At 40.2% G+C, this 20,825-nt stretch overlaps 1 protein-coding gene across 1 annotated transcript in view; it reads left to right on the top strand.

Moving 5' to 3' along the window:
* Nucleotides 1–12,598, top strand: part of grin2ca (glutamate receptor, ionotropic, N-methyl D-aspartate 2Ca) — a 47,259-nt gene extending 34,661 nt beyond the window's left edge. The window contains exons 6-13 of the mRNA XM_026354029.1: nucleotides 784–952; nucleotides 2,075–2,228; nucleotides 2,993–3,118; nucleotides 5,026–5,255; nucleotides 7,711–7,871; nucleotides 7,979–8,166; nucleotides 9,402–9,634; nucleotides 10,361–12,598. Coding sequence (XP_026209814.1) covers nucleotides 784–952; nucleotides 2,075–2,228; nucleotides 2,993–3,118; nucleotides 5,026–5,255; nucleotides 7,711–7,871; nucleotides 7,979–8,166; nucleotides 9,402–9,634; nucleotides 10,361–11,983 — 2,884 coding nt within the window. The 3' untranslated portion in view covers nucleotides 11,984–12,598. The remainder of the gene's footprint in view (nucleotides 1–783; nucleotides 953–2,074; nucleotides 2,229–2,992; nucleotides 3,119–5,025; nucleotides 5,256–7,710; nucleotides 7,872–7,978; nucleotides 8,167–9,401; nucleotides 9,635–10,360) is intronic.
* The last annotated feature ends 8,227 nt before the right edge of the window (nucleotides 12,599–20,825 follow it).

Raw genomic sequence — 20,825 nt, 5'->3', positions numbered from 1 at the left:
ATGATGCTCAAAATTATAACAATAAACTTTAAACCAAAATTGGCCTTTAAGACAGGAGTTCTTAAACCCAGTCTTCAAGGACCCCTGTCCTGCTTATCTTCCAACTCTTCCTGCCTTATCCACAGCAGATTACTTGAATCAGGTGTGTTCAGTCAATCAGAAGCTGGAAGACATCAGTTAACTTTGCATTCTCCAAATCATATCCAGCCTCTGACTGACTGAACACACCTGATCTGGGTAATCAGGTGTTGGTAGTACAGGGATAGTTGGAAATCAGCAGGAAAGCAGTGCTTAAAGACTGGATTTGAGAACCTCTCTATTAGGTTTGCTGTTACTTACTATAAAACTAATTCAAGCTTTTTAAATTCTTACAGATCTGCTATCAACTCATAGTGCTTTGTGTATGCATTTTTCAAAGATGCATGCTAAATAGAAGTGTCATGTGAACCCACATGTGCTGGCCCAGGTGTTAGCAAGAAACAGAAGTAAAGGTTTATCCTTTTTACTTTCAGCTGATCCTAACGTTTCACATCTGAAAATTTCACCTTATGCAGAGGAAAACAAAAGAATAGAAACCTTCTTCATCCAAGTCAAGAGTAATAACAAATGTGCCTAAAATAATAGCACTAAAGATTTTCAAGCTTTTTTGTCTTTATTGAGAGCAACGATTAAAAACCTCATAGTGCTTGTGGATCAGGAAAGACAAAGTGCTGAATAAAACCTAAAACTCATTAACCTAGAATGTTCTTATGTGTTTTTCTGTCTCCACTTTTTTTTTTCCAGCATCGTGGGTCACACTGAACCATACACAAAATTGTGCTGTAAGGGTTTCTGCATAGACATCCTGAAGAAGCTGTCCCGCACCATTAAGTTCTCCTACGACCTTTACCTGGTCACCAACGGCAAGCATGGCAAGTTGGTGCGGGGTATATGGAATGGGATGATTGGAGAGGTAAGAACAACTAGTTTAACATAGCAACCATTTGGTATTTCTCTTAATATAGTTAAGAACTGGTTATAACAGGGAATTACTCTCTAATTTAGGTTGTAGAAGGTATAAGGAGGACAAACTGTACAAACCAAGAAACAGAGAGTGAATGTTTTTTAAAGAGAAAAGAGTGTTTAGGCATCCAGCTATACCACAGTACCTTTACTACACAATTATCACCATCAGTAGATCCAGGTCCAGTAATTTAACGTTGGCACTGCTGCTCACAATTATAAACAATAAAACTGTCACATGTCAAAATCAATGTAATATTGCAAAAAAAGTATGACAGAAGAACAACTAATTTTTCCTTTAAAAGAAGGAAATACAATCGAGTCCAGATTAAAGAGTACATCAGTACCAAGGTCATTGTAGAGAGTGAGGGAAGGACTCTAGGTGCCATTGTGAATAATCTCCACTGTCAAATTGCTCCGGCCAGCCCTCCTCATAAGAAGTTGGAGGATACAACATTAGTTGGCCTTTCTTCCCTTTTCTTCAAAAACAGGAAGGCTATTGTGCTCAATGAGGCATCAAACTCTATAGGAAAGCTAATGGCTTGCATGAGGCGGAGTGTCTGGACTGTAAATCTAGCAGCTCTCCAGCAGCATGATAAACAGCAGTGTCGTATGGCAAAAGGGGCCGGAAAGCACTCACAGAGCCATTTGAATTGTACTGCTGGGACAGTGGGAGGTTAGCCAAAATCACTTCCTCTTCTTCCGGACTACCAGTGACTTTTAGTCTCAAGTGATTAGTTCCACTTCCTGCTTATAGTATTTTGTCAGGACACACCTTACATACTTTAACAGGCATTATGGTATATGCTGCAATACCAAGACTGTGTCTCAATCTGCCTGCTGGGTGGGCTAGAAGAACCAGACAGTATCCCACCCTTAGGGACAGAGGCCGAGGGTGCTGACTCCACTGATAGATGAGATTAATCTCACAGGTCAGCAGTGGACATCCTGTATTATGTGGGACACTGCTACTCAAGGTCAGATGATTAAGATAGGGCCAGATAAACACCCCTCCCCCCCCCCTCCCGTTCTCTCCCAAACAATATCTCTACTGACTTTGCACTCTACACAGGTGTTCTACAAACGAGCAGACATGGCCATTGGTTCACTGACCATTAACGAAGAGCGCTCCGAGATTATTGACTTCTCAGTGCCATTTGTGGAGACGGGGATCAGTGTGATGGTGGCAAGAAGTAACGGGACAGTTTCACCATCCGCCTTTTTGGGTGAGAAATTTCTCTGTTCTTGACATTAATAGAAATACGTGGCCACTGTTCTTTTTACACTATTTAGAAACCACAATGATTTTAAACCACAAAACTGACTGACTTATGTATGACAGTGTCTTATGTAGACACTGTACAGGTTAGATGGGGGGGGCTCACAATGCACACTGCATGACAACGAAAATGAGTTCGGGCGCGACTGAATCTAAATTCAGACAGAATCTGGGCATGTCTCAGTCTGTGTGCGGTCACAGAGTCTGGTAGTGTAGCTGTACTAACTGAACTCATTATACTCTGTCCATAATTAGAATAAAACAACATCCGCAATAACCTTCTGAGTCAAAGCAAGGAGATTAATAAATGGCCGTGATGATACAAATATTGCAGAGACTATCTCGGGGGCCAGATTTCCCGTGAGCCACATGGCAGGTCTTTTGAAACTTTTCAGCTGTCAACTTGTTAGCATGCTGCCTCAACCTCTAAATACATCTTTCTACATACCATTGCTGTGAATGTCCATTTTCTGGAAATGGGGTTTGTATTTAGGGTTGCTTGTTTTGTTTGATATCTGGCTCATTTGTGGTTGTTGCATTGATCACTCTTGAATGTTTCTGACAAATAAAATGAAATAAAAACTCTTTAAGGAGGTACTTTTATAATACTACTGGAATCATTTGCCTTTTTACTAAAACACTACAGCCAACACTTTGCTTCAATGTACTGTATTTCACCTGCCTGACTGCGCTCTTTCTCTCTCCCTGCAGAACCGTACAGTCCGGCAGTCTGGGTGATGATGTTTGTCATGTGTCTGACTGTTGTGGCCATCACAGTATTTGTCTTTGAATACTGCAGTCCAGTTGGGTACAACCGCAGCCTGGTCAATGCCAAAGGTGAGTCTTGCCTCGTTCCTCCCCAGTTTCTTCTCATTTTAACACCACAACAACAACAAAGAAGATAAATGGGTGTTTTATAGACAAAAATTCTGAGAGACTGAAGATCCTGGAATAGGTAATAAAAGTGCACTGCCTTACATTTGATACAAATGAAGTCCTACTGAGATTTGAACTAAGGTTGCTGGATTCAGAGTCCAGAGTGCTAACCATTACACCATGGAACCAACAGGTAAGCATGTGAGGCTGATCATGGAACATCTTCTTACGTAAAATCCCCCTGAATTAAAAGTGCTGCTAGTGAAAAACTATTTCAAACATATCTTTTACCATAACCTTGGTAGGTGGTCGTGGATTTGCATGTTGAACTTGTTAGACTGGGTTTTGCTTTGGTAATGGAGCACTCTGGACTTTTTATCCAGTGTTGTGTGTTTCAGATTTTCTGGTCCAGGGTTCTCATTGGAACCTCAGGAGAAAGAGTTTCAATTGCTGACTGTGGGAATAGCATAGTTTTTGTCTATAAAAGAGAGTGTTTTATAGACAAGTTTTCATTCATAATCATAACTTAATTTTTTTTTCTTTGTTTGTTTCTTTCTTTTTTTTTTTTTTTTGCTGAAACGACAGCAATTCAAATAATGCAATTAGTAAAAATCGTCAGTGTAAAATCATATATTATTATTGCTGTGCAAGTACATGATGGTGTGTAGTCCAATTCCTAAATGTCCACAAAGAGGGGTGACACGTCTTAAGGTCCTTGATTTTATAGCAGTCATATACAGGATCAATGCGTGGAAAACTGAGATATTGCAGTTTCATCTTAGAGCTTTGAAGCCTAAAAAGGTAGCAGCAGTGGATGGATGAAGAAAGGCCAAAGGGTTTAGATTTATGGCTTGGCTTCTGATTTTTGTCAGATACCTGGTTTTATGAATTTTACAATGTATACTTGATGCCAAAATTTATAGCAATGTCAAAACATTGTCACTGCATAACTAGGACACCAAATCATCTGTGTACAATCTAGTTTACCAGGCAAAAGAGCTGCTTCAGCTGTTGATAAATCAATCTGTGGATGTTTGGTAATTAATTTAACTTAATATATCAGTGTTATCCTAATGACATATTTCAATTTGCACTGAAAAACTACACCAGTAAACGAGGTCTGGATCTAATTGTGTACTGTGCACATACCCAACACTAGGGCTAGGTCTAAACATCTGTGCTAATGTCCTGTTTCAATTTCAATTCATAATTATTTAAGGTCCATAAATTATTCTTAGAATTTAAATTATTCAAGAAGTGATCGATTCAACATTGTTCCTTAAATACACATTATCAACTGTCAGCTCCTTGGTACATATGAATATAAAAACTAAATGACCTAAAAGTGCGTCATCACTACTTTATTTATATTTTTTAAATGAAATGCTGTCCCTTATAGCTACACATAGACTGTGAGTAGCAGATGGTTCCAGTAAGTATTGATTTACCAATCATTTTTAGACAGGGAACAGCCTGACAGTCTGCTCACTAATTTATCAGCACTGTTTGTTGAAAAGACATCAGCTCGATATGTACACACAGCTAGCTAGCCGCCACTATATTGCTTTACTTGATTTACATGATGAAACAGCAGATCTGAAAGGAGCACAAATAAGAGGAATGTGTTTCCTGACAAAGGTTTTGTGCTTGTGCGAATGATAATGGCAGGATGAAGTTATGCTCCCAAAAGACTTGCCTGTGACTGTTGTACATGCAACAAGCACACTAAGCATCGTTTCTCCTGCAAACAAACTCAGTAACATCTTTAGTAGTTTTAATTGTCTAAATGTATCCATATTATTGAACATTTAAACAGTACTCAATGTACAGACTAATTCCACTCTCCACTTTGACTTCATCCTCCCAAGACCCTGGAGGTCCCACATTTACAATCGGCAAGTCAGTGTGGCTTCTGTGGGGGATCGTCTTCAACAACTCGGTCCCTGTTGAGAATCCCAAGGGCACAACCAGTAAGATCATGGTCCTGGTCTGGGCTTTCTTTGCTGTCATCTTTCTGGCGTCCTACACAGCTAACCTGGCAGCCTTCATGATCCAGGAGCAATACATCGACACAGTCTCTGGACTGAGTGACAAAAAGGTACAGAGCTCTGTCAGTGTCATTGACAGTCCTGTGTTTGTTATCAGGTGTATTGTAGTGTTTGATGTACAGCTTAGGAAAAACACAAAGTGCTCTATTCTGGGTGTGTAAACAGTGTGTGGTATCACCGTGAATGGCAAATATCCAGAAGAGGCAATGTCATACCAGTGACTTTTCACTTTCCCACAAAAGGGTTCATAGAGTGAGCAGTGAAATTAAATTTGATCTCCAAACTGTCAGTAGAAACATATGACATGATACACAAATGATTATAATTTCTGGTATTATGTTATGCATACTTCTTTTGCCTAAGGATGCGTTTTATAGCAGTATTGACAAGGAGAATCCATGTCGAACCACCAGCACGAGAAATTATTTGTAGACTCTTTGCTTGCAGGCAACTAAAGGGATTAAAGTGGCATCTGAGGAAAAGACCAAGCTGTCCACTGCTCATTACCATTCTGGCAAAGTCTTGTCTCATTATACATTAACTGTCCTATGCAGCGAATGAAACAGAGCCATTTTGACAGCAAGTCCATAGATTATTAAACAGCGTTCGGTATGGCAGCATGGTGGGATGGAGAATAGGACTGCTGTTTGTCCAGCTGCGCTAAAACCTTCAGGTTAAGTGAATGTAAATGAGGTACAAGATTAAGCCACAGAAAGTGACCTATCAGAGGAGTGATGAAGATGAGCAAAGCTGCTATAAGAACACTCTGCTGCGTTAAGGTAGACGATTGCCTCATCCTTAAAGAATACGCACTCCAATTAGAGAGATACTCCTTTTGATTGGGTAATGCCAAAATCCAACCTGCTCCAACACAAGGTGCAGAAATTTCTTTACCAAACAGAACAAACCTGCAGTTCTTTAATGGGATGCAGAAAAAACCTTGACATACAGCAATAGGGTGCTGTGTCCAACCTGTTGTGACAACACTAATGTGCACTGTAATTGGATGGGGGTTCACTATAGAGAGAACAGGTTGTCTCAATATCACCAATCACTAATCTATCACGTTTGGCGAGACACCGAACTGAGAGGCGCTTCCACTGGATACGCCGACATCTTTAATGGCAGCTCTGTTATGTGTGAGTGTGTGTGAATAAGTGACTGGAAGGAAAACTCTAAAGCACTTTGACCATTAAAATAGAAAGTGCAGTCCATTTACCATGGAGAGTAAATCTGCAAAGAACTTCAGTTCGTTCTATTAACACAACAAATAGAGAACTCTCTCTCAGTCTTAGTGCTCAGTGCAGTTATTGGCTGCGTAAATTCTTTCAGTTTCTGTTTCAATTTCAGTTTGTTTCTATATTGTATAATTGTCATGTTTATAAATGTACATCATCCTAGAATTTCACAGCATGGAAGACACATTACAGACATACCCCTCTCGTGTTGTATGCATGCTTCAGAGCTAGAGATTGTAAAAGCCCTGAAGGACAAAGTTGTTATTTAGGTCAATGTATCTGAACTTGACCTCAGGAGATTGTTAAAGGTTGGATGCCAGAATGCAGAAGAAATCTGGTTCATTTCCAGGTTTTCCTTGGATGATAATACCCCTTTTATTTCATACAAAAGCAGCCAAGCCACTGGAAACACAAAATAAACTTTATTGTTGGACCTGGTTATTCTTCAAGCCAACTCACAGTGTCAGTGTAGCCACAAGCCAAAATGCACTCCTCTAACAATAAAGATGTGCTCTATATGTGGAGGCTGGACTTTTTGACATGTTCAGATCTTTTTTTCTTTAACATTCACACTGGCAGTAGGTGAAGTTGTACCTACTTGCCTTTTGTCAGACAAACTCTAGCACAAGCTGTCCCTTTACTAATGTACTGTGAACATATTTGCATAAGGTTAATGGAAAAGTGCCATTCTGCCGACTGTATTTCCACTCTGTCCCACTTCCTGTCCTCACAGCTAATTAAATGCACACAGTACTGCCAAAAGCAAAAGAATAAATTGAGAGGTTCATTTCTTATTGCAGACAAGAAACAGATGAAGGAATTAAAAACCCTCCCCTCACAGTGTCCACAGAGTTTGTGATTGCTGGTTCTTTCAATTGAAGAGTCACATGTCAATCATCAGAGCAAGAGGCCAGCAGGATAGTCAGGACAAAAGAACGTCGACACAGAAAATCACAAAAATGCCATGGTGGTTAATGTCACTGTAGTTATTATCTGAGAACTTTTTATCTGGGACTCTGAACTGACATGATGCTCTAAATGACTAAAAATGATAACACAACCAACCATTAGGATAATGGGACAAACTGAACTTGATCCTATGCTTATAATGCATGCCAAATGTCCCTACAATGATAACTACCGACTGTAGGTCAAATGTTTTTTTGTTTTTTTAATAGAAAAATGATCTAATTTCTAGTAATGTATGCACAAACAGTGTTACTGGTCTTTTCTTCTGTATTAATCCCTATTCTGCCTCCTTTGACAGTTCCAAAAACCACAGGAGCAGTACCCGCCGTTCCGCTTTGGTACAGTCCCAAATGGCAGCACAGAGCGCAACATAAGGAGTAACTACCCTGAGATGCACTCCCACATGGTCAAATACAACCAGAAGGGAGTAGAGGATGCCCTTAACAGCCTCAAAACAGGGTAGGTGATGCCAAAGATCATAACAGAATATCTAAACAACAGAATTGAGAGACAATGTGGAGCCAAACAAAGCATTTGAATAAAAACCCTTATATTTACATTACTAGGAAACTGGATGCCTTTATCTATGATGCTGCTGTGCTAAATTACATGGCTGGCAAAGATGAGGGCTGTAAGCTGGTGACCATTGGCAGTGGGAAAGTGTTTGCTACCACTGGTTATGGCATCGCCCTGCAGAAGGATTCACGCTGGAAACGACCCATCGACCTGGCCCTGCTCCAGTTTTTGGCTGATGGTAAATGCTTTGTCTATACAGTACACATACAGTAGATACAGAATTTCACAGAATATCGCCATGAATGATGTTATAACTGCACTTGAACTATATCTATAAACGTGGGTACAAAGAGAAAATACTAAAAATCTAATGTTGTATTCTTAATGTAGTGTAATGATACAATAACAGCTGCCATACACAAAAAAAAGAAAGCAGCTAGGGAGCAATTCGTATCAATAAAGGGTATAAAATACTATTAAGAGTAAATATACCCAAATGAGAGACATGGCAAATGCGTCTCAATAAGACCACATTTATTGACCAAGTGGTTTAAAATGTGTCACTTATTCTGCAAACCTTGGGTCTTCAAGTAAGTCTCAATCATGCTCACCTTTGCCAGAAATATGCAATAGACTATAAGAAGGATAATAAAAACCACTGCATAATATTTCAGGCTGAGAGCCATAAACAAAGTTCTGCAATGTTATTACTGCTCACACAGAATATCAGGATGGAAGTTATGTGATTTATTTTTGCTTTATGTTTGCTAGACATCAGCTGAAATGGACACATAAAATCAAAATAAGGAAATATATAAGGAAAATATATCCTACAAATATCATACAAATCACTATTACCTGGTACATTCAGTAATAGTAACTTAGCAAGTTATCCCATGCAAAAAAGCCATGTTTGTTAATGGCAAAGTGAAATTACTGAAATGACATATCTATCTATCTAGATAGCACCCCCATCATTTATTTGAATGAATCTATTTTATACTACATATATATATATATATCTATTATATATATATATATATATATATATATATATATATATATATATATATATATATATATATATATATATATATATATATATATGTATATTATTATTATTATTATTATTATTATTATTATTATTATTATTAAGTGCAATCTGAAATTTAGACGCTCACTGAGGCAAAATCCACCTTTGACATTTAGTGTTGTTAACTTTAGTTGATTGGATTTACCAATATGGAAAATAATTTTATATTGATATACTGAAGTACTGTACAAATCTGTAGCAGCTATAATTAGTTAGTTGTTTTTTTTTTTCATTGTCAAACAAACAACTACTAACATATATACAGTAAATCAATGTACAGACGCCATGTATGTCATGAGAAGTTTGTTTGTTTCACTACTCACTACTCAAATAATACTAGTATAATGAGTCTATATTGTTTTTGTATTCCTCGCTCACAGGAGATACACAGAAACTGCAGACTGTCTGGCTCACAGGCATTTGCCGTAATGAAAAGAAAGAGGTGATGAGCAGTAAGCTGGATATTGACAATATGGCTGGGGTATTCTATATGTTGCTTGTGGCCATGGGACTAAGCCTGCTGGTTTTTGCTTGGGAACATCTGCTCTACTGGAAACTAAGGCATTCAGTCCACAAATCTGAGCACCTGGACTTCCTGCTTGCTATCAGTAGAGTAAGTAATTCTCACTATGAAATACACTGGACAGCGCAGGATGCTTTTTGTTACTACAATTTAAATTTGATTTTACTGTATGGTCATTTGGCCTATTTTACAGCTATGTAGCTGTAGATTTTTTTTTGTAGAATCAGTTCTTCTTTTATAGCATCCAATGAGTTGTGTATGCTCTGTACTTATAAGTAAAAAAAACACATATCTGTAACCAAAGCTGCAGAGAATGTAATGGTTACATTTCATTATCTGAAAAAACTGCTGCCTCCTTCTGAGGTATCCTTCAAAACTACTGGTAATGCAGCAGATCAGATCAGTACACAATCAGAATAGTTAATGGGACGTAACAATAAAAAGTGATACTAAAATAAAATGACTTTAAAGCAATAACAGCACTTCACAGACACTTGCTGAAATATTATGATGGCCGTGATCTCTGAGAAGCTGAATTTCAATTGCCCCTTTAAAGCCTTCATCTGTGTGTCACCAGTGGTGCAAGGTACTTTAACAAATGATACACAAAGTGAAATTAAAATAGGCTGATGGGATAAAAATTCAGAGACTAACATGATGATGTCATTTATAGTCCTTTTACTAGTGAACACAAAACTGAAATGTTACTGATATTGTATAAAATGAATCTGTGACAACTGAAAACCTTTAGCAGATTGTTGTCTGGTATCTGGTGTGGTATTATTATTGTAGTTTCACCGTTCCATCTCTCTGCAGGGTATCTACAGCTGCTTCAATGGAGTAGAGCAAACTGACAACAACGGAAGCATGCAGAGTCCTGATATCACTACCAACTATACACAAGCCAACATGCTAAAGATGCTAAAGACAGCCAAGGACATGGTGTCCTCTGCCAGAGTAGAAAACTCTCTAGACAATGCCACAAAAACAATAGAGAACTGGAGCAGACGAGGGGGCGACAATGTGCGGGCTGCCCTTCCACCCAGAGTGACGACCACAGATATGACCCATGGCCGTCTGCCCTACATCTCCAGCATCACAGACAACCATTCACCATACCCTCAGAGGGCCCTTACACCCACTTTCCCAGTTCACTATGGGGACACCACCACCCAGGCCCTCCTGGACAAGCCCCGCGTGGTGACCCGACCGACCCCACTCCGCTACACGCTGCCGGCTCGAAGCAGTCAGCATGTCTTAGAGAGGACTCTGCCCATCTCCAGCCTAAGTAGCCCTCACATTGCTATGAGGGACCCTGCTACCCCCAGTACATCTAACCCCCACCACAGCAGCAGGCTGTATGTGGAGAACCAGCCTCGGCACCCCATGTCCCCTTTTGTTCCTTACAGGGAGTTCCAGGTTCCTGATATGTATGTGGAGCATAAAGGACCGCTCAGAAGGAAGTTTAGCTACCCCCCTGACTGTGTGAGCAGGAGGAGGAGGTCCCATAGCTATTTGTTTGACCCTGCAGACCCCAGAGTAAGAGGCGACTACGATGAACCTCGATCATGCCTTGCTGAATTAAGAGCAACTCACCTCCTCAGCAACCAGGCACCTGATGCTACTGCCATGCCCTGCACTACAGGGCACTATGCAGGTGGCAGCACCAGCTGTAACTCCTGCATGAAGTCCTATCTGGACCCTGAAATGGATGACATACCACTCCTGGGGAAGGACAAACTCAACCGCCGCGCTTCATTCCTCAAAGCCACATGGGGCAACGATAGGATCCATCAGGTAGATGAAACAAAGCCCTCCACATCCACATCTCAGTCCACCCGTGTAGACATGCCCGACCTGTTTCCGCGAGTGATAGTGGCTAATCCAAAGCCCCACAAGTTATACGGCAGTCTGGGGCACAACCTGTCCTGCTACCCCTTGGCTGCTGAGCCTGCCTATTTGGACCCGGCCCACATGGGCTCCTACCCATACAAGCAAAAACTCAAGTACTCTGAGTCCACCCGACTGCCCTCTTACAGAGAAGCTATTCTGCAGAATGCTGCTGCCCTTCGCCGCTCCTCCTCCACAGTGGTGCATAGACACTACGCCACCTACCTGAACTCATACACAGACTTACCAGTGTATGTGGGGCCAATGACCCATGGGCGGTACCAGTCCTATGATGGTTCTAAGGACATGTGCCGCTTGTTTCCCTGTACAAGTCACTGTCCAGATAATGCAGCAATGCTGCCTCGTATGAGTGACAGGCAGGTGGTTTACCACAACAATATGTTTGGGGCCTACGATGGCACAGGGAAAAGGGAAGACCCAGGCCCTGGGAGCAGAGAGCGGAGGCAGGTGTTGGTGGCACGCAGAGTCAACAGTCCCTATGTGCCAAAGCCCTGGGGCAGGGTATCCAGCTTGGAGTCTGAGGTCTGAATCCCAATCCTCACTGGACCTCCAGTAGGCTCTTAGACTGAGCCCCTGTGAAAAGAGGCCTGCCTAGGGGTTCACCTTCAGCCTCTGGTTAAAGCAAAAATTTAACTCTACACCAATAGTGTATTTGAGAGTGTTGACTCTCGATTATCAGTGCAATAATTCCTTGGGCAGCAAAATGTAAATGAGAAGACTCAAGCAAATTACTGCTGGGGCTTTGTAAGCCAAATTTAAAATACAAAAAAAAAAAGGCAATGTTGAAAAGTATTTAATACATAAGAATTTAACCTGTTGATTGCTATTTAAAGGATTTTTAAATGCTGTGTTGCTATATGAAAGAATTCTGGGAGACAATATACTGTAGCCTCTCAATCATATTACAACGTGAGACCTTTTTCTCTTTTGTTCAAAATCATTTCAGAACCCACCGCTTCAACTGAGAGATAAATTATTACAACAATTTAATGATCAAACCACTGACATGTCTTCCGTGAATTTTCTAGTCTACGTCCTTGGGTGCAAAGTTGCTCTGAGGCATTCTGCTTCATTGGTCATTAATGTAATTTGAATAGAATTTTAAGAAAGGGAAACCATAAAATGTATCATATGTATTTCCATTGTTACACTATCCTTTAATAAAATAAAAGGTCATCTCAAAGGCCTTCTGGGATTATCTGTCATGTCTGGATGTAAAACATGCTCGTTACATTGTGTGGGTCTGGATACAGTCAATCATTTCTGTCTGCCAACTGATACAGGGCTAATGTTCATGTGAATATCCTGTAGTATATGTATAACATTGATATTGAGGTTCGGACTATGAGCACTATGTGATCCAGCACAACGACTCAAGCTACAGTTAACAGTCTTTAGTAAAGTGATAGATAAGACTGAATTGACCACTTCCGCCAGACATCAAGCAGAAGGCTCAAAGGTTTTAGCAATGCAGGAGATAATTAACAATTTATGGACATAAAGAAAAATAAACAAGCTATTCTCACAAAACATCAGTCTTGATAAGCAGCAGATGACACTACACGGACATGACCTTCAGCTTGCAATGAGTTCAGCTGAGTGGAGCAGCAGTGTAAACCAAACAACAGAAGCTTGACGCTTTAGATGCAATTATGATATTGCTAATAGTTAATCAAGCTGTCACAAAAACATCCTAATGTGAGTTTAAACATTTCTCTCCTACTTATATTTAGAGTGAGGAAATGTGAGTGTGGCAACCTGTGAAGCCTACATTATGAAAAAGTTATTTGAACTTTAAACTGGGTTTAACAAAGACAGCAGCCAAAAAACAATGACTTAGGGGATCCTATCCCATCACTGCACAAATCAACAAGGTGGAAATAATACACTGCATGTGCCAGAAAACAACAACCAAAAGAAAATGAACACACAATTAATAGGAACCAGCATAAACATTGCACATACACAACAAAACAACACGAAAGATCTAAATCTACCAAATGACAAACCCAAAGCACTTCTGCACAGTACATTATATCAAATGCAAAGTAATATCAGCAGGCATACTTCTGAATATATACAATATCAACAGTAACCGAACAGAGACAAAGGGACAAAGTCAGGACACACATCCTGCTGAAGTGAATCATTAAAGCATCAGCTGAGAGACAACTATTTAATTTAGTAACGTATTCAAGGTGCATTTAAAATCTCATGCAATTGGGCAGATGTAAACTCAACTACACAAGCAGAAGAGACTTACTTGCACAATAAATAATAATAATAATAATAATAATAATAATAATAATAATAATAATAATAATAATAATAATAATAATAATAATAACACCAGCTACCTGCTGCTTAGCTGTGGCTGACACAAAGCAAGCGCAGTGTGCTCAACAAAGTTTGACGGAACTTGTCTATTTTACCAGCCACTTAAAGAAAACTTACTTTTATCAGACTTATTTAGTTTTATTAATTATTTTAGTGCAGCTTATTTTTGACATAAAGTAGAAACAGAGTTAATTCCATATAAGTTAAAAGTCATTATGGAAATTAAAGAATTCCTCTTGCTCTCCCTCTCTGTCTTTTTATCTGTTTCAATGTTTATAAAAACATCTTCTGTGTTCAGTGTTCAGAATCAGTTGGCATTTATACATAAACCACTACTGTGCCTCAATGTTTTTGTCATGTCAGCATTAGATTTACCTTGTGTATGCCTATAAAAATTATTAAGCTGTCATGTATAACAGGTTTTGCCACTGATCACCTTATTCTGCTGATCTAACAATAATCCTAGTATATTGTACACACACACATACATATATATATATATATATATATATATATATATATATATATATATATATATAGAAAGAGAGAAAGAGAGAGATACATATTTATACTGTACATGTTCATATCAGATATCAGCATATCATATCAAAATCTGGTTTTATACTATGGGTTTCAGCACTGACTGACTGACTGACCTACTGGAGTCAGAACCTGTTCACAAACATGTGTCTTTACTCAGACATTGTTTAAATAACTCCAACTCGAGTCTTAATTGTTAATACTACATCTCTGCTTGATTCAACACCACTGCCACTTCAACACATTTTAAAGGACAGAGTTAACCAGCCCTAAATACTATGATTCACTCTCACATCAATCGGAAAAGTCATCTAGCAAAAAAAAAAAAAGTGCTGCAATAATGTCATCGCTAATCCATGTGTGAAATTGAGCTCAGTTTTCAGGTTGGCTCCGAGACAAACAGGGATATAATGGCATTTATGTATTCTGCACTTCTCTCTGAGACATGCAGAATTGATAGGAGGGCTGGCTGATTGCAGTGCTGATGATAAATGACTCTGCCTACATGCAGATAAAATATCACCAGCAATTTGCTATGTCCTTAATATCTATAGCTCTGTGTGTGATCCTTGACTGCATGCTGGAGATATTAGGGCCATTTAAAAAACCGTAGTTGCATTTAAAGCTCTCTGGGATTCTTGGCACCACACTGGAAAATAAAGTATTGAAGTAGATTCCTCTCTTGCTGCCAACTTGTTTTCATCAAACACATACACATCTTGTTATGAAATCCATCATATCTATTCTAAGTACTTTCATTCTGTAAATGTGCAGTACATGACTAATTCAAGTTCACTAAACATGCAAGTTGAAATGAGTAAAAGCTATGCCAACATGCACCATTAGGAGTAAGTAATGAAGCACGTATCGCTTTAAATTTCCCAGTTAAGTGAGTTGAACCTCGGATAAAGAACACATTCAGCCAAAACAGAAGCAACTTGCGCTCCTGAAAATACAACACTGCATGTTGCCCTCATTATATTTCATTATTTAAACAACATGAATAGTGATGTAGAGCTGAACTCTGCCGACTACCTGTAAAATGTGAGGTTGACAAATTGGACCCAAAAAAAGGGAGACAAACAGGGATGTAATGGTGTTCAGTCTTGTCACTTGTTTGTTTTAGACGTTTAAAGCGGGGATGAGCGATCCAGCAACGACCTGTTCCTCTTTAGCTCTGACATGAGACACACGGAGGAAGCACGTTTATCAGAAGAAAGGAAACCCAACCTCATTATTGCTCTTAACCCGGCACATTCCAGCTACAAATTATCCACTTTTTACTGCTACGCCTACTCTCACTTCAGTAATATGCACCCTAATTAGATACTGCGCAGTCACAGTAGAGATTCATATAAGATGTTTCCTACAGTACGTAGCTTTAGTGACTCAAAGGGCTTTCTGGGTTAAATGCTGTGTGCAGCTCCCTCCCCTCATGGAGCTCTTACCAGCTGGTGCTTCTCACTTAAATCACTGACTGACAAGTGCTTTTCACTTAAAATCAATATCATAAAGAAACATGGCTCCTAAAGTAATTTTACAAAATGAGATTAAAGCCAAAAGCAATTAGTAAGTGTAAGAACCAACTCTCAGCTGAATAACATCATTTCTGGAATCCTAAAGTAAATCTCTGTACTGCATGACAAATGAACTTTGCTGACTGAACAGACCAATCTTCATTCATTTCACAAAGTAATTCATGACTAATTCTGTGATCTCTGTGTTGTGTAACATGACAAATTCATTCCCTCTCATTCCTCTTTGAAATGCATGAATTCACCGAAGGCGGGCGCACAAAGACGAGCCATGCAAGTCAATTCATTTCCCAATTTTACTAAATAAACACTGGACAAGATCATATCTGGCATCTGGGCAGAGTTTCTGAATATGATTTCGCTCTTGATTCCCTCAACATAAAAAAATAAAATAAAATTAGATAAAGCAGCTGAGTGCCTCTAATGTGCATTTGTAGTAGGAGAAAAGCCTTGGGGCATTCGCTCTGGATGCGTTTTTAAAAAAGACGGCGTGCCATTAAATGAGCAAATCATTTTCGCTGCTGTCACTCAGAACGAGGCTGAGTTATTGGCACCTTTACCATTATCTGAGATGAACTAGTAAGAAAACAGTGTTGTCTAAATGACAAAACACAGCCCCACGCACCTGAACCTCACAGGTCACTTAAAACAATGTCGCGTAATATTATAAATGACATCTCCACTGGGGATTGGACCAGTGTTTTTCAAATTGGTCACTGAGGCCTAGTTTTCATCTGGAGCTCTTTATCTGTAGCTCTGTAGCTCACAGATGTAAAGAATAAAGGGACTGTCTTATGAAAGAAAGCAATTAGTAGGCAAGAAATGAGAGCTGAGCTCTTTTACCGTCTGTAATAAAATAATTATTATCAATACAAGTCATGTGTAAAATTAATAAAATGAGAAAGACTGACGAATAAACAAAACACAAGGAGTCAGGCAGAAATAAAGCCAAGCACAGGAAGGCAGAGTGAAAAGTATCTACTTTAAATATCAGATTGGTTTACTCGGTTTCTACTTCACCCTTTGTTTCTTCTTCTTCTAGACCCTCTGCCTAACCCACAGACAGTGTGTTAGTGATGTGTTTTATCAAACCACCTGGATGAGTAAGAGGGCAGAGAGCCAACCTTGACTCACTCAAACACACACACTCACACACCCAGAAAAGAGAGAGAGAGAGAGGCCCGTCTCATTTGCTCAGTCTTCACGTGTGGGCCTGAGTTGACCAGCTGAGCGGGTTTCTGCAGAGACTGAAGCCTGCTGTTTGTTTGATGAATCCTTGAACTCCCCTTTCACTGCCGGTGCAGGGACGACAGCACTGCGGACGGAAAGACTGAAACTGAGGGGCCAGGGGGACAGAATAAGGGAAAAAGCACGTGTATAACATTTGAAGTTTTATCTGAGCAAATTGCTTTAGATGACACTGTTACACAGTCCAAAAGGCAGCGATGCAGAGAAGCTGAACGTGTCACCTTGTAAAAGATGTCTGCTCATCAGTACCCGTGTTGCCTGAGTTTTCAAAGCAAAATGATGCAATGGACGTCCAGAGAGCAAACAGTGGGAGCTGCACTGCAGGTGTATCAGTCAAACAAAGATTTGAGCAATGAAAACCAAGCACACAGCTGATGAGCTCCGAGTCACGTAAGGCAGAAATGACACCCTACACAAAAGCTTTCATTGATAAAATAAAAGGACAGTAGTTAACAGATATAAAATAATGTGTAAAGAAATGTAAATTCTGTCTCTCATTCTGTTCCACATCGCCACAAATCACATTTTTCATGTCATTCACAAATGCGCATGCAGCAGTGTGATCAGTATAGAGTGTGGACACATGAGCAGAGAAGAGAGACGCTGGATACCAGCGCCTGATGGTTCCAGTCTGCAGGCATCCAGCCAGTCACCCTGGTCTACAGGACACCAGCATTACGTTGTTTTTGTGAGCAGATGCCATGGCATCTGGACCCAGGGTTAGTGAGCAACCATCAGTGTGTGCTAGTGCTGAGCAAATGGGCCTGCCAGCACACAGGGCCAGGAGACCTCAGTGGAGCAGATTGGTGGCCATGACGGAGCCTGATTTCCATCATGCATTATCCAAGGCCTGCAGACAAGTCAGGGTCCCACGAGGGCCTCCCTCTGAACTGCCCTCTCAGGAACGGGATGGCAGACCACATGTGAGGAGTGGTTGTGCCAGGACAGCGGAGGAATGAGATGAGTCAAACAGAAATAGTGCTAACTCAGTTCTTACAGTGGCATCGTACCGTATGTTGTGCTTTGATTATGTCGTTTCTGTTTTAGTTTAGTGTGGGAGTGGTTGTTGAGAAACTAGTCCAAACCAACTGAACTGAAAGATCAAGAACCAAGAATGAAGAAAAACAGACATGGTAAATAAAATAATTGACTTTCAGAATGGCTAGAAGATGTCATAGCTATTTTTAAAGCACTCCTTAATTAAGGCTAGACATTATAATATTGTCTTCAATTACCTTTTTGGTCTGCCAGATCACACACTTGAACATGTGATGACACTCCTGTATGGCCTCCCGTCTAAGTCACGTCAGTTCGAATTTTAATCATTCACTTTTTCATACAGTGTTTTGCCATCTGGCCAAAGCATTCAAACCAGCGTGCGGCCTGCTGTTCACACCACATTTCACTACACTGTGTCGGTGGTGATGACATGTTTGCCATCATGCAAATTCAATGGCCGCTGCTCTTTCAGATGTGTGGATGTGACAGCTGAAAGCAAAGTGGAGAAAGATTTGAACATGTATTTATGTCTTGGAACACATTTCTGTCGTCCTTGTGACCTCCATGAGTACTTATTCTTCGTTAAAATACTATTAATTAAGCCCCAGTCTGATCAATTAACAGAAAAGATAATGACTTGAGACCATTTGGAAACACAATTGATTTGATGACCGCTGATTCTCCTTACTCCCCCTTGGTTCATGTTACTAGTGTCACACCACTTATCTCGTCTGCAGCACACAAGCTTGTGTTCAGATTGATATGTGTTCATGCCAGTGGTGTCCTACAAGGTGGTGCATTTATTACTTTATTATAGCTGATAACAAAAAAGAAAATACACCCAAAACATGTGAGGTGTGTGTGTGGTGTTTCTGTCTTTACTTTGTGGAGCCAAATGCATTCATCTGCAAATTGGCTCCATAACTGATTTCTCAGGACATCCACACTTTGAATAAATTCCCTCAGTTTCCCAGATGCTGGGAGTCACTTTGAGAATACAGTGGGGGCATGGTGGTCAACAAAACCGCTCTATAGATCCTATATTTTATCACCATCTAGATTAATTTGCACAAATGGTTACATGTGCACATCAAACACTATTACAGCTTTCTTTCTAGTTCTTCATTGTGTATTTGAAATAAAGTACATTTTGAGCATTGGGCCTGATCAACAGGGCATGTGACTGCATGACGTTTTGGGAGAAAATGAAGGCTTCTGATGTCGACACAAGAAATCAGTCTCCTGACGGAGGGTTGGTTTTACTCTTCAGTACGTGTACTGCATCAGATATTTGCAGATAGTGTGCAGGCCTATGAAATGTAAGTGTAAATTGTTTTGTTAGCTCATATTTGTGGCATCTGCAATTATATTTGTACAAGATGTCACCAGGAGGTGGCAGAGGACCTGCTGGGTCCAGTTCACAGAGGAGTCCAAGTCATTTTGAGAACTCATTCAACTGCGTGTAACGTGACATCTTCAGGCTACTTTTTAAAAAACTTGATCAACATAATCGATGACTGATATCTTTTAGTATCGACCTTCAAAGTCCCGTATCACTCATGAGCCTCGTCTCATCATGTGCTTTATCCTCTAGTGTTGCATGTCTTTGGTTACGGCTGTTGCAAGGGCAATGGAAGTGCTTTAATGGGGTCCTCCCTTCCTCCTCCATTTCATTTCCCATGTCAGTGAGAGAGACATGAAAGGAGGACCGGCCAGATCATTATGACGAGCTATTCCCTTTCTGGTAATGAGATGGTGCTGGAGCCAAGGTTAAGTAAAAAAAAAAAAAATCCCATTCGCTCACTCACCTCTTCATTTGTAAGAACATTGGACCCCCCACCCCCTCTCCCCTTTGAAAGAATGGCTTTAGAGAATCAATCAATCAATCAATGAAAGGAAGTGAATGGCGTGAGACACCTCTTCAATCTGTAAAATGACGATGAGCTAGTACATGTGTTCCTTAAAAGTGTGGCTGGGTCAGACGTGAATAAGAACCACGGAGGCCACAGAGCTGCACTCAATCAAGGATCATAACACCGAGCAGCTGATGTTGTGTTCCTTTTATTAACTTTAAGCACCCTTCTTCAGCCCTTCAAGGTAATCTCAATTACCTCATAATCAGTCCAGTGACCATTGTTCTACTAATTAATTCAATACAGTTTGCCAAAATGCTCTGGGTAGACTCAAGTGTCCTATTTTTGTTTGGTTTAAATGGACCTTCTACTCCAAGTGCCCTTCTTGTCAGTTCAAATGTCTAAGAGGTAAGCCCAGGCGGACTCTTACTCAACTTGAATGTTCACACAGTTGAAGTAGCGTTCTTCTGCCCCTATAGTTGATCTGAATGCACCGCTGGTAATCCCAAATAGCCTTCTTGTTTTTATGACTGAATACATTATAATGAACCGCTTGACAGGTGCCTCTCCACTTGATCCAAATGACCTGTAATTGGTAAAAGCCCCTCTGGTCAGTCTAGCCAGTCCAAATGGGACCATTGTCAGTTTTAACAGCTTTTTAGTTGGTCCAAGCATCCTCGCTGTTTCAGACCAATGGTTTGACCAGGCACCATTCAGCAGTTGGCAATGGTTGGCCCATATTTCCTTAAAGCTGTTTCTAACGGCTTTCCAGTTGGACCCAGCACCCTCCTAGACAGTTTAATTGTCCAGCTGGTACCTAAGAAGCACCTTAAGTGCTCATGAGTTGCTTCTTTGTCC

Source organism: Anabas testudineus, chromosome 8 (assembly GCF_900324465.2).
Source record: "Anabas testudineus chromosome 8, fAnaTes1.2, whole genome shotgun sequence".
NCBI classification, from domain to species: domain Eukaryota; kingdom Metazoa; phylum Chordata; class Actinopteri; order Anabantiformes; family Anabantidae; genus Anabas; species Anabas testudineus.
This window is presented reverse-complemented; position numbering and strand designations above follow the sequence as displayed.